The sequence below is a fragment of the Hemitrygon akajei genome, chromosome 7 (genome assembly GCF_048418815.1).
Source record: "Hemitrygon akajei chromosome 7, sHemAka1.3, whole genome shotgun sequence".
Lineage (NCBI taxonomy): Eukaryota > Metazoa > Chordata > Chondrichthyes > Myliobatiformes > Dasyatidae > Hemitrygon > Hemitrygon akajei.
The window spans coordinates 22,897,608-22,912,541 of NC_133130.1; the positions used below are offsets into that span (position 1 = coordinate 22,897,608).

The following is a 14,934-nucleotide window of genomic DNA, read 5'->3' on the forward strand; positions in this document are numbered from 1 at the left end:
CAAGCTCTCCGAGAGAACTGGGTACTCATACCCGTGTGTCACTCTGCTCTGCAACGCTCCTTCAGCCTCTGTCATTCATTATGTGTATTCTGCCCTGGTTTAATTTACTAAACTGCATCACTTCACACTAGGCTGTGTTAAATTCCATCTGCTATTTCTTAGCTCACTTTCCTGCTGCAATATAAGCTGTTGATCTAAATGCCACTGTAACCTGAGACAGCCGCCTTCGCAGTCTACCACACCACCGATTTTGGTGAATTCTGCAAATTTGCTAATCGTGCCACAGACATTCTCATCCAAATTGTCAATGTGTATCACAGACAATGGTGGACCCAGCATGGATCCCTGCAGAACACCACTGGGACTAATGCGGCAGATGAGAAAGTTCAGTCTGCCTCTGAGAGCTGACTGCTTCAAGAATCAGAATTCCTCCCTCCTGCACCAGCTCCTCAGCCATGCGGTCATCTGCCATGTCCTCTATTCCTACCCTCACATGCATGGCTGCAGGAGTAATCTTGAGATTACTGTTCTTGAAGTTGAGTTTATTAACCTTCTGTCTAACTCTCTGTATTGACTCTGCTGGGCGTTATAACTTTTTTCTACCCACGTCAACGGTCCTGATATGTCCAACAGTCTCTGGGTGACCAGCTGTAATGTTCAATCAGGTTTGTGGGTCTGGCAAGTGATACAGAAACCACTATAGGTATATTAATCATTTATTTACAAACAGTAAAAATCCGACCGACTATTCATGTCCCCCAAGTTACAGACACGACAAAGCTGACTACTCACAAACAGTCATCCATTCAACAAACGTACTTGGTTAAAAGTTCGCAAAGAGAATACCTTCTCAATCATCACGTGCATTCTTGCCTTAAACAAAGGAAGAAGAGTGTGAGCCCCTTCCACGTGTTATTTTATATACCCAGGATGTTTGAAACGGAATACTAGGCATCTATCCAATGGGAAAGCTTCTAAAGTAACCAATCACAATGGAAGTGCCCACTTTTGACAATCAGAATTAGGCACGCCCCCACAGGACGCCACCCTCCCCTTGAGAATGTTCTGTCACTGCTTGGAGACATCCTTGACCCTGGCACCATTTGGTAACATACTATCCTGGAGAGTGCCAGCACTTTGGAGCAGGTTTTCTTGTGCTTCGTACCTTATAAACGGTCTTACCAGCATCTTCCTTCTGATGCAACATGCACAAAATGCTGGAGGAACTCGTGGAAAGGAGTAAATAGTCAACGTTTGGCCAAGACCGTTCAACAGGACTGGAAGGGAAGAGGAGATGACAGAGTAAGAAGATGGGTGGGGGGGGGGGGGGAAGGGGAGGAAGAAGTGCAAGGTGATAGGTGAAACCGGGAGAGGGTGAAGGGGTGAAGAATCACTTTGGATCCATTGTGGTTACTGGTGTATGAGGGAGGACATTAACTTCTGGAATATATAGTACCTACAAAAGCTGTAGTGTTCCATTTGTTGAAATGCACAAATGGCGAAAAAGGCTGAAACAACCTCATGTTAATCATGAGATACAAAGGGTTCTAAATGGTCTTTTGCACAAATCACTAAAAAGTTAGCAAGTAGTTAAGAAGGCAGATAGCATATTAGCCTTTATTACAAATGGATTGGAATTCAGAAATAGGGAAGTTTTATTACAATTCACAGGTTATTGATGAAACCACAAAAAAAGGATAGAGTAGCATTAGAGGCGGTCTAAAGGTTCACCAAGCTAATTCTTAGGATGTCTTGTCAAGGCGGGGTGGGGGGGGGGGCTAAACAGCTTTGGTCTGTATCCTTTGGAGTTTAGAAGAAAGATCCACAGGGGGCTTGACAGGGTAGACTTTGAGCTGTTTACTCTAGGGGAGAGTATTGCCCAAGGGGGTGGCTGTAGAAATCTCTTCTCACAGAGGATGGTGAATCTCTGGAGTTCTTTACCCCAGGGAGTTGAGGAAGTGAGATCATTAGTGATATTTAAAGTAGACATAGGTGCATTTTTGAAAGACGGTGGGATTGGGGACAAAGGAGATCTGACACGGATGAGGAGCAGAGAATTTGGGCAGATCTGAACTGGGTTTATCATAAACAATAAATAAATAGTGCAAAGAAAACAAAATAGTAAGGTGGTGTTCATGAGTTAATGGACCATTCTGAAGTCTGATAGCAGAGAGGAAGAAGCTGGTCATGAAATGCTGAGTGTGGGTCTTGTGGCTCCTCCCTGATGTCTGAAGTAATGATGATGGATGTCATCTTCTTGAGGCATCGCCTTTTGAAGATGACCTCGATGGTGGGAGCTGCTAGCACCCATTATGGTGCTGGCTGAGTCTACAACCCTCTGGAGCTCTTTCTGATCCAGCGCATTGGCACCTCCGTACCAGACAGTGATGCAGCCAATCACAATTCTCCCCACAGTACATCTGTAGAAATCTGCTAGAGACTTTGGTGACATACCAAATCTCTTCAAACTCCTAATGAAATATAGCCACTGGCTTATTTTCTTCATAATGACATCAATATTTAGGGTTCCTAGTAGATTTTCAGAGATGTTGACACCCAGGAACTTGAAACTGATCACCTTTTCCACTGCCGACCCCTCGATGAGAACTAGTGTGTGTTCTCCTAATTACCCCTTCCTGAGGTTTCCAATCAATTCCTTGGTCTTACTGATCAGCTATGCTGATATTGACTGGCAGGGCAGGCTTGAAGGGGCCTACTGACTTGCTCCTGATCCTGTGATTTGGGTTCCACTGAGAGCAGTAAATTCAGGCTGGCACGAGTTTTAATTCCGATTCTGCTGGTAGCAGTAATCGTGTGGCGACATGCTTGCTTTCCTGCTGTCCTCTGCAGGCTTACACCCCTCTGCCACCGACTTGCTTCTAGACCTGCTTAGTCTTTTAAGTGGCAAGCAGTTTGTCACCTCACGCCGTCCCACCCTCACACTCCTGGGGCCCAGCTTCTCTTCTGCACAAGGACCAAAGCGCTCTCCCTCCTCCCATGCTCCCGCCAGGAATAATTTGTGTGGACTCGCAGTGCTGTCTGGTCCCTCCCATCCCACCACAGCATGGCCTTCATTTGAATTAGAGTGGAAAATTGAGGTTGTTTCCTCAGACTGATGGCTCCAGAGAATGACTTCACTTTGCAAAATGATTCCTTATTAAGTAAATCTCACTGCTGAGTGAGCAGCGCCAATGAATCTAACTGTAGAGCCTGTCAGATTATATTTACAGTGGCATTACATATAAATGAGACAAATTGGTTTTGGACTTCAGGACTGGGAAGTCGAGGGAACACACACCAGCCCTTAGTGAGGGGTCAGAAGCTGGAAAGAGTGAGCAATTTCAAGTTCCTGGGTGTCAACATCTCTGAGGATCTATGCTAGACCGAACATATTGATGCAATGACAAAGAAAGCAGGACAGTGGCTATATTTCATTAGGAGTTGGAGGAGAATTAGTATGTCACCAAAGACATTCGTGTATTTCTACAGATGTGCCGTGGAGAGTGTTCTAACTGGTTGCATCACCCTTTGGTATGGAGACCACAGGACCAGAAAAAGCTGCAGAAAGTTGTAAACTCTGCCTGCTCCAAGGTTGGCACTAGACTCCCTATCAGCCAGGACATCTTCAAACACCGATGCCTCAAAAAGGCAGCATTCATCATTAAGCACTCCTATCACCCAGAACATGCCCTCTTCTCACTGCAACCATCAGGGTGGGGGTACAGGAGCCTGAAGACACTCACTCAATACTTCAGGAACAGCTTCTTCCCCTCTGCCATCAGATTTCTGAACGGATGCTGAACCCATGAACACTCTCTCACTATTTTTTCCTCTCTTTTTGCACTACTTACTTAATTTAATTTTCTTTTTCATGTATCCTTATTGTAATTTATAGATTTTATTATTTATGTATTGTAGTGTACTGTTTCCACAGAACAACAAATTTCATGACGTATGCCAGTGCTATTAAACTTGATTCCGATTCTGTTTATTCAAGCTGACATTAACAGCAGCGCACAAAATCATTTCCCGACCTTTAATTATTGGCCCAAGTCCCGTCCTGTGATCCTTGGAGATAGTTAACAAATGGGAGGTGTGCTCCCATTCTTTCCTTATCCGAGTCACACCCCACCCTGACTTGGGAATGTCCTTTGTCTTTGCCTGGTCTAATATCTGGATCTGCCACTCCAATGGCAGTCTGGGACCATGTCCATCAGAAGGGCTGTAGCAGTTTACGTAGGTGACTCCACCAGTTTTAGTTTGGGACAGACAATAAATGCTGGTCTTGTCAATGATCCCTACAGCCCACAGGTAAATAAAACAACCACTGGATTTCTAACCATCAGTCTTTTGATCATAAAGATTAGCTTTATTTGTCACACGTACATCAAAATATATTGTGCAGTGAGTCTGCATCAATGACCAACAGAGTGTGTGGACGTGCTAGGGTTAGCTCTCAAGTATGGCCATTCTTCCTGTGCCAACACAGCATGCCCAAAAACTACCAACCCTAACACTAATGTCTTGGGAATGTGGGAGGAAGCCGGAGCAGCTGGGAAAGCCTTTGTGATCACGGGGAGGATGTACAAACTCCTTACAGACAGCAGCAGCAGCAATTGAACCTGATTGTAAATCGATGGCACAGTAAAGCGTTACACTGACCACCATGTCACCGTGTCTCGGTGTGGTGATCAGCCCTACCCCTTCTGGGTGAGTGAGACTGGGGGCATATTTTAACATCCTGCTCTCATCTTATTCCTGATCTCTCCTGGATTGTTATCAATGAGTTCAGTTTGCGTATCTACAAGAAAAAAACTGATTAGTGCCAAAGGGGTCAAGGGATATGAAGAGAAATGGGGAACAGGGCACTCATGTAGATGATTCGCCAAGGTCACGCCCAATGTTGAAGCAGGTTTCAATGGCACACTCCTGCTCTTTTCTGTGTCTCCATGACACGTTGTCCAATTGGAGCTATTGAAAGGACAATATAAGATTACAGTAGGTCAAGAAGGTCTTAGAACAGAAAGACTTCCATTTCGGTAGTATATTAGTTTCCAGTGGAATTCCCAAAGCACGTTATAGGCAAGGAATGATTTTTTGGAACATAGTCACTCTTTACTGAAGGGAATGTGTAGCTAATTTATTGACTTATTTCTTCAGATATAGCATGAAGTAGGCCCATCTGGCCCTTCAGTCCACACCGCCCAGCAACGCCTGATTTAACCCTAGACTAATCATGGGATGATTTACATTAACCAATTAACCTACTAACCGGTATGTCTTTGGACTGTGGAAGGAAACCCACTTGGTCATGGGGAGAATGTACAAACTCCTCACAGGCTGCGGTGGGAATTGAACTTGGGTCACTGGTACTGTAAAGCATTGTGCTAACCACTACACTGACTTGCCGTCTGAGTTTTGCACACAGCAGGATCCCAACAGCGGTGAGAGGACTAAATGAGGTGCTTCCAATGGAATGAAATGTTGACCTGTGGAGAGGGTTGAAAGAAATGAAATAGAGGAAGTCCTCATGCTCCTAATTCAACAAAAGTGTGTTTTAAATAAAACGTAAAACTGTGCTTGCCTCTGGAGCTAAACAAATGGGAGTGTATTTCAGCCTCAAGAATGGGGCATCACTAATGACCCTCACCATCCAGGACATGCCCTCTTCTTGTCACTACCTTCAGGGAGTAGGTACGGGAAACTGCAGACCCGCACTCAGCCATTCACGAACAGCTTCTTTTCCCCTGCCATCGGAGTCCATGAACGTGTAGACACTACATCATTATTCCTCTTTGTTCGTTTTTTATTTTTTAATTTCTAGTCATTTTATGTCTGCAGTGTACTGCTGCTGCAGGACAATAAATTTCACATCATGTGAGAGTAATAACAAATTTCATGTCAAATAAACGGTGATAATAAACCTGATTCTACGCAGAACACAGAACATTACAGCACAGTACAGGCCCTTCAGCCCACAATGTTGTACCAAATGGCTGCAGATTGTACTCAGCTTTGTACATCTATTGGATGCCACAGAAATGAATAAGGAGGGGTGGTAAAACAGTGACCAGTGAGGAAGGACCTCCATTTTCTTTATTTCCCATCTCTCCTCTGGCTTCTGTGGACATCTCACTGAGTTGTCCCGAGAGGGAAACTTACTGCTGTTTCCCTGCTCGTACCACCTCGTGAAGAGTGTAACTGGACCCTGGAGGCTTTTGCCTGCCACCCAAACCACTTTCTCAGGATAACAACGTAGCAGATGAACCCACCCGCCCCAGTGGTTTCAGTAGGGGTGAGTAACTGAGTCAACAGTTTGCTTCCCACATTCCAGTAATATTGTCACTCAGTTCCTACAACACAATACTTAAGTGCTACTTTTGAAGCTCTAGACATCTTCCTTCAGTTTTTTTTATGTTTCAGTTGGTCTATTTGTAAGGGCCTATTTTTATGTTTCAAGGGCCTATTTACAAGGGGACAGTTCTGCGCCATGTACGATCACTGCATTTGATGTTCGATGTTTTTTGAGTGTGCATCCAGTGTGGAATAGGCATTTCCAGCCCTTCGAGCTGTGCTGCCCAGCAATCCTCCAATTTAACCCTGCCCTAATCACTGACCAATTAACCTCCCAACCAGCACGTCTGTGGACTGTGGGAGGAAACATGCCTGTAGAAGCTCCCTTACAGGCAGTGGCAGGAATTGAACCCGGGTTGTTGGTACCGTAAAGCGTTGTGCTAACCACTACGCTACTGTGCTGCTCTGTTTTCATTTGTATGTCAGTCAAGCATGCTGGTTGAAATTTGGTGCATACTGTGTAGGAATATCTTTATGGAAATGCTTTTTCATTTTTTGAGTGAGAGAAAAGAAAGCAGTTTTGTTTAGTCCCGCATCTGCAGAAGTCCTGAAGCAGTTTGTCGTTTTCCTTCAGGGTCCACCTTGTGGAGAACATTCCGGATGGCCTGGATGGCATCGACAACTCTAGCAGGCATACCTCCCTGTTCCAGGGATGGATGGACTTGTTGGATACTGCACTGCACAGTGTTGACATTGTCTCCTCTAATTGGGCTCTGAGGAATGGGAAACTGGACCACAACCATTCATTTGCCCACAGGGTAAGTGACACAACAGATCCCACTATCAGACGTCGTCCTCTGCAAGTATTATGACCATCGGCACACTGTTATCCACAAATATTGCCAGATGTCAAAATGCTTGCTACAATGTCAAAACATGACCCTTTTTTTTGAAGAAAGGTGGTGTCGTATAAGCTCATTAAGCTCTGACAAATGAATCCTAGCAGTGAAACTGGCAGGCTCCGACCTCTGCAGAAACCTACCTAGTTAATATTGGCCGATCTTCTGGGATCTAATTTTCTCTCCTAAACAGGAACGTTTTTAAGAACTGCAGGCTGGAAATTAAAGGCAGCAGCAGGCAAGACCCAGGTGGGTCTTAGTTCACTTTCTACAGGGCCGCACTAGCAAAAAGATCAATGGTGTCGTGCGAGGGAGGGTAGAAATGAGACAAGGCTGGAAACAGATTTGTATTCCCCATTCTGGCTCCCTTTCTTACCCCTTCTCTTCTCATCTCCTCCCTCTGGGGCTCCCCCTCCTCCACTTTCCCTCATGTTCCACTCTCCTCTCCTATCAGATTCCTCCTCCTTCAGCCCCATACCTTTTCCACCAATCACCTCCCAGCTCACTTCATCCTACCTCCCCCCTCACCAGGCTTCAGCTGTCACCTGCCAGCTTGTGCTTCATCTTGTCCCCTCACCCTTTTGGTTTCCTCACCCTTCCTTTCCAGTATTGATGAAGGGCCTTGGCATGAAATGTCGATTGCTTATTCTTTTCCAAAGATTCTGTCTGAGCTGCTGAGTTCCTCCAGCATTTTGTGTGTGTTACAATGGAAACACGTGCTGGGTCTAGAGGAGGTATAAATGTGAAAGGCCAAGCCATTACAAGCAGCCACTGCTAATAATTATTTCTCAGAACTGTTGCACTCTTTTCAATGCAGGTAATATAGAAAGTAGTAGGTCGAGGAAATGGATGGACCAAAAATATCAAATTGGTAAAATAATAGAGTTTAACACACAGTTGCTTTGGATGCATCATGGTGACATAGCAGTTAGCATAAAGCTATAACCACAGCAGAGCCCTGGGTTCGATTCCTGCCGCTGTCTGTAAGGAATTTGTACATTCTCCCTGAGACTGCGTTCATTTTCCATTGTGAACAATGTGACTTGCCTGGTCTGCTCCAGGTGGATCAACCTCAGGTGGTTCATAATAATGAAATACATATAAACATAACGAAAATGGGATAAATTCAGGAAAAATTGCACCTGGGCAAAGGAGGCATGCCAGATTGAGACTGAGGTGTTTTGTAAGATTTGGAAAGCCATTCCTCTGACTTTAACTGCTCTTTATCAGGGTGAAAAGATATTTGAGAAGCTGCTGCAGCTGAAATCTCGCAACGTTGGCCTGCGAATCCCAGTCAATAAATTTCAGTCTGAGTCCCAGGATATAAAGGATCTGAAAGCCAATGGTAAGTGGAGAATTATCTTCAGTCTCGTAGCTCAATCTTTATTGATCGAGGCGTCTCTAGTGGCGCATCGGTTAGCAATGGTTGTTGATCTTCCATCTCTGAACAACAGAAACTCCCCAAGTACTGAATGTGACCAAATTGGCTCGGGGTGGTATGGTAGCGTAGCATTGCACTGTTACAGCACCAGTGACCCGGGTTCAGTTCTGCTGCTGTCTGTGAGGAGTTTGTATCATATCAGATCAGTTGAGAGAATGTGGCAAGTGCACAAAGCTAATTGATTGCACTGTTAATCGATTGGACCTCCTCCATGCATGAGGCACTCTCATTTTGGCATGGGCATTCGAGGATACATGTTTTAGTCTTGGCAGGCCCGGTTCGTAGCTCCCACACTGTAAGTTACTCTGCACATACCGTCAGTATTATGACTCAGTAAAACTGTCGTTCTTCCTCCACACATATGTAGCAGAGTTTGTACGTTCTCCCTCATGGAATTCCTCCGGGTGCTCCAGCTTCCTCCCACATTCTAAAAGTATACGGATAAGTAGGTTAATTGGTCACATGAGTGTTATGGGCAGCAACATCTTCTCCACAATCTCCATCAGCACTTCAGAGATGTGTACTTAGCTCCCAGCTCTACTCGCTTTACACCCGTAACTGTGTGGTTAAGTTCAGCTCCAGCACCATGTACAAGTTTGTTGATGACACCACTGTTGTGGGCTGTACCAAAGGAGGTGATGAATCAGCATATAGAAGGGAGATTGAAAACTTGGCTGAGTGGTGTCATAATGACAACCTCTCACTCATTGTCAGTAAGACCAAGGAAATGATTGTAGACTTCAGGAGAGGGAAACCAGAGGTCCATGAGCCAGTAATCATTGGAGTAACCATCACCAATGCCTTTGAGCGGAAAATCCTACAAAAGTTACATCACGGGTAAATCCCTCCCAACCATTGAGCACATCTACGTGAATGTTGCCATGGAAATGCAGCCTCCATCATCAAAGGTCCTCACAACCCAGGCCATGCTCGTTTCTCACTGCTGGCATCAGGTAGAAGGTACAGGTGCCCCAGGGCTCACACCACCACGTTCAAGAAGAGTTAATAACCGTCAACCATCAGGCTCTTGAACAAAAGGGGTAACTACACTCATTTAACGACTCTGTTATATTGTTATTTCATGCTCGTTATTTATTGCTATTTATTATATCTGCATTTGCATAGTTACTTTACAGTTAACAGTTTCTGATGTTTAGTTTATAGCTACTGTTCTACAGATTTGCTAAGTATGCCTGCAGAAAAAGAATCTCAAGGTTGTATATGGTGAAAAATATGCACTCTGATAATAAATTTTACTTCGAGCTTTGAACTTTAAAGTTTGTTGGGCTGGAAGGGCCTGCTAACTCAAAATGTATCTCTAAATAATAAAAAAAATTAGAAAGCTACCCATCTCCTCAGTTACAAACATCTTTATGCACTTGCCTTCAAAATTGTGCCAAGGGACACCTGATAAACATCATAGACATTGGTTTATTAATGTCACATGTGCCAAGGTACAGTGAAAAGTTTGTCTTGCATGCTGCTCATACAGATCAAATCATTACACAGTGTATAAAGTGAGAAGAAGGTAAAACAATAACAATGCAGACTAAAGTGCAAAAACTGTACAGAAAGTGCAGAGCAGGTAAACAATCAAATATAAGATTCTGTAGATTGCGATGTCAAGAGCCCATCTCTTCATACAAGAAGTCCGCAGAATCAGAGTCAGGTTTATTATCGCTGGCATGTGTCATGCAGCAGCAGTTCAATGCAATACAACAAAAAAGTAAAAATAAATAAGTAAATCAGTTACAGTATATGTATATTGAATAGATTAAAAATCATGCAAAACAGAAATAACATTTATTAAAAAAGTGAGGTGCTTTCCAAGGGTTCAATGTCCATTTAGGAATCGGATGGCTGAGGGGAAGAAGCTGTTCCTGAATTGCTGAGTGTGTGGCTTCAGGCTTCTGTACCTCCTACCTGATGGTAACAGTGAGAAAAAGGTATGCCCTGGGTGCTGGGGATCCTTAATAATGGATGCTGCCTTTTTGAGACAACACTCCTTGAAGATGTCCTGGATACTTTGTAGGCTAGTACCCAAGATGGAGCTGACTAAATTTACAACCCTCTACAGCTTCTTTCGGTCCTGTGCAGTAGCCCCCCCCCCCCCATACCAAATGGTGATGCAGCCTGTCAGAATGCTCTCCACAGTACATCTATAGAAGTTTTTGAGTGTTTTTGTTGATATACCAAATCTCTTCAAACTCCCAATGAAATATAGCTGCTGTCTTGCCTTCTTTATAGCTTTATTGATATGTTGGGAGCAGGTTAGGTCCTCAGAGATCTTCACACCCAGGAATTTGAAACTGCTCACTCCACTTCTGATCCCTTTATGAGGATTAATATCTGTTCCTTTGCCTTACCCTTCCTGAAGTCCATAATCAGCTCTTTCGTCTTATTGTCATTGAGTGCCAGGTTGTTGCTGTGACACCACTCCATTAGTTGGCATATCTCGCTCCTGTACGCCCTCTCATCTCTGTCTGAGATTCCACCAACAATGGTTGTATCGTCAACAAATTTATAGGTGGTATTTGAACTATGCCTAGCCACACAGTCACAGAGTATACACAGGTGGGCTAAGCACCCCCCCCCCGAGGTACACCAGTATTGATCGTCAGTGAGGAGGAAATATTATCACCATTCCGCACAGATTGTGGTCTTCTGGTTAGGAAGTCGAGGATCCAATTGTAGGGGGAAGTACAGAGGCCTAATTTCTGCAACTTCTCAATCAGGATTGTGGGAATGATGGTATTAAATGCTGAGCTATAGTCGATGTTCAGCATCCTGACGTAGGTCTTTGTGTTGTCCAGGTGGTCTAAAGCCATTGAGATTGCATCTGCCATTGACCTATTGTGGCGATAGGCAAATTGCAATGGGTCCAGGTCTTTGCTGAGGCAGGAGTTGAATCTAGTCATGACCAACCTCTCAAAGCATTTCATCACTGTAGATCTGAGTGCTTCGATAGTCATTAATTAGAATTCCAAGATGGCAGCACAACGCAGCTTGCAGCGGCCACTCCGGAGCTAATTACCTGTTATTTGTGAAGCGTGGTGCCGAGCGCAATCATAATCGATTGAAAACGGACGTGGGAGCACGGAGGAACATCGGGAAATCTCCAGGAATACCTTCTTCGTTGCTGCTGCTGCTGTGAGGTCCGGGACTCTGCTGGGAAGAACAGTCCCCCAGTCCTCGGGGTCGCGTTGCCAGTGGTCGTTGGCGGGACTGTCTTAATACGCTCGGCAGAGGATGGTGCTCGGAGAAGCTGTGCCGGAGGGGATGGTTGTCGGCTCGGAGGTTTGACGGACTCAGAGTCTGCTGTGGTCAGGTCGCTTTCGGTGTGTGCTGCGTCTGTGAGGCTGGGTTCGATGGAGCTTTCGTTGTGTGCTGCGTCTGCGAGGCTGAGTCAGGCGGCGCCGTGGGTCCATAGCGGGGGTATTCCCTTCTGCCGCCGGCGTGGGATGGCGAGTCTGTCGGGACCCTGGGGACTTGTGGAAACTGTGTGGTGATGTCTTTTGAACTTATAGTCCTTTAACATCTTTGGACTATTTTTACTGTGCCCATAGTCTGTTTTTTTTTAATCAATTATGCTATTGTTTGCACTGTTGTAACTATATGTTGTAACTATGTGGTTTTGTGCAGGTCTTGTAGCTTTAGTTTTTGGTCTTGTTTGTCTGGTGGATTTGGAGCTCCTTTCTGGGGAATGTGCTAAGACGGTAGTGTGATATTAATATGCAGCAGCCTCTCTGGACTCTGGATTGGGGATTGCCAAACATTATGTGGATTTTCTGGTGTAGTCTGTTTTGTCATATACTTTTGTGATATCATTCTGGAGGAACGTTGTCTCATTTTTTAACTGCATTGCATTTGTGGTTTCTAAATGACAATAAACTGAATCTGAATCTGAATTAAGGCAGCTCAATTATTCTTCTCAGTCAGTGGTATAATTTTTGCCTTTTTGAGTGATAGTCCAAGAAGATAAACAGTGCCTTGATTCAATATCTCATCTGAACAGTGTGTTGCCAACAGCACAACACTCTGGTGTACCGCACTGGACTGCTAGCCTAGATTTAGCATTTGAATCAAAGAGTCATACCTCATGGTAGCAGACCGATGACCGGTTCCCTAGTACAAAAGGATGGACTCTTGACCTCGCTGTCTAACTCGTTATGACCTTACACATTTTTGTCTACCTGCACTGCACTTTCTCTCCACTTTATTCTACATTTTGTTATTGTTTTACCCTGTTCTGCCTCAGTGCACCGTTGTAATGATTTGATCTGTATGAACAGTAATGCAAGACAAGTGTTTTGCTGTACCTCAGTATATATGACAATTCCGGTTCTAATGCCCTTCAGTCCACTGAGTCTGCGCAAACTATCCTCATCTTATTTACACTAATCCTACCTTAGTCCCAATTTCATTTCCCCCTCATTCTGAGATGGAGCATGATGTTGCCTTTCAGTGAGTATGCTACTATTGAGGCATGTGGTTTATACAAAAACAGAACAAATATCGCTGTACTGAAATCCCATTTGGCCATCTCCTCTGGTAGATCTCCAGCTAGGTTGTCAGAACCAAAGGACAAATTCCAGTGAATTAAAGGGAAATAACTCTGAGATGCAATTTCTGTGTAGACAGGCACTTATGACGTTATTGATAATCTCAGATATTGCCAAGTAGGCAAGGATTTATTTGTATTCCTCTGAAAGTGAAGGTCATATTTTATTCTGGGATGACAGGTTATTATGTTTTCCTTTCTCCCTTCATCTAAAGCAGTGATTCCCAAACTTTTTTGGGTTACTGCCCCCTTCCAGACCACATCCCCAGCAACCCCCTTTCCCTTTCTGGCCATTACCTAAAAACTATAAAGAGTTCTGATTTACAATGTAGAGTGAAAGAAAATAGTAACTACAAATTCAAAGCAGTGTCAAATATTTGCAAAATTTATTCATATCTACAAAGTTACCAAAAAAATTATTTCTTTATTTAATACAGTTAAAACAATGTTCATCAACAATTTTAGGTCATGCATTAATAATCCAACTGCTTACTACTTCATTGCTCTTTCACCTTTCAATGAAATGGATGGGCTTCGTGTAGTGATGATCAGCTTCTCAACATTGAGCTGAATTTCACTCAGGAGTCTCAGATCACATTCAGTAAATTTGCCGTCTTTCTCGTGGCTTTGAAAGAAGTTGGGCAGCTGCACTGAAACTGCGCTCCATTAAATACGATGTTGGAAAGGCAATAAAGAACATTTTGGCCTTTTTCCACAGTGCAGGAAAGTGTTCAGAGATTTCTTTCTGCAATCAAAAGTCTTGATATGATTTTTTTGAACCTTGGCTTCATCTCAAAATGGTTTTGTAGCAAGATCAGTTCTTTGCTCCATTCTTCCTGTTAATTCCTCATTACAAGTGTTTAGGAATGGATTTATTACCTGATTGTATCTGGAATTTGGATCGAGAGGTGAACCTGAAATCTCTCTGGCATGTCTTTATGCAGCTCGCACAGGTGGGCGGAGTATATTTGAAGATCATCATCTTTCTCTTCCAACTCAGAGAGACTTGGAAATTGGAAGAGGTCATGAGAGCCAGTGTTGTTTTTAAATAGGGTTAACTTGGACAGAAATGTAGAGACAATTGATTTGACTTAGAAAAGGTTCACATCATTTCATTGCAATTTGAAGATTGATTTCATTAAATTTTGTGAACCATTCTGACAAAGAAGCAATGAAGCAAAGAAGCCTTACATTCTTGACTTGATTATTGAATGAAGCAATGAGTCTTCAAAGAATTTTATCAGAGTTTCAAAAAATCACATAAAATCATCTTGCGCAGTTTCCTTTTGAGAGCTATCTGGCCTCTGGGTGCAACAGCAGGTGTTCAAACTATTCATCATTCTCAATACAAAGTTCTCGAAATAGTCGAGAATTGAGAGCATAAGACTTGATTTTATTTACCGCTGAGATAACAGTACTTAATGATTTGCACAACTGATCACTTAGGTTTATTGTGGGAAGATATTATCTGTGAACTACTCAGTAAACGGTAAATGTGTTAGGTACAGCTTTTCTCAAGAAAGTAATAACCCCACAGTGGTGTCCTGTCATTGATGGTGCCCCGTCTGTTGCACAAGTAAGAATATTGTTGAGCCGAATGTCTTTCTCTTTGGAAGAATTGCTCAACAACCTGAAATACTGGTTCCCCCTTTGTATCAGCTTCTAGTCCTCTAGCAAGTAACAACTCTTGAACCATGCTTTCGTCTTTTATGACATGAACATAACCAAGAAGCAACGAT

The 14,934-nt window shown here is 43.7% G+C and overlaps 1 protein-coding gene across 1 annotated transcript in view; it reads left to right on the forward strand.

Annotated features, from left to right (window-relative positions):
- Nucleotides 1–14,934, forward strand: part of LOC140730289 (inactive phospholipase D5-like) — a 168,183-nt gene that overhangs the window by 33,176 nt on the left and 120,073 nt on the right. The window contains exons 3-4 of the mRNA XM_073050499.1: nucleotides 6,929–7,112; nucleotides 8,424–8,538. Of these exons, the coding sequence (XP_072906600.1) occupies nucleotides 6,929–7,112; nucleotides 8,424–8,538 (299 nt within the window). The remainder of the gene's footprint in view (nucleotides 1–6,928; nucleotides 7,113–8,423; nucleotides 8,539–14,934) is intronic.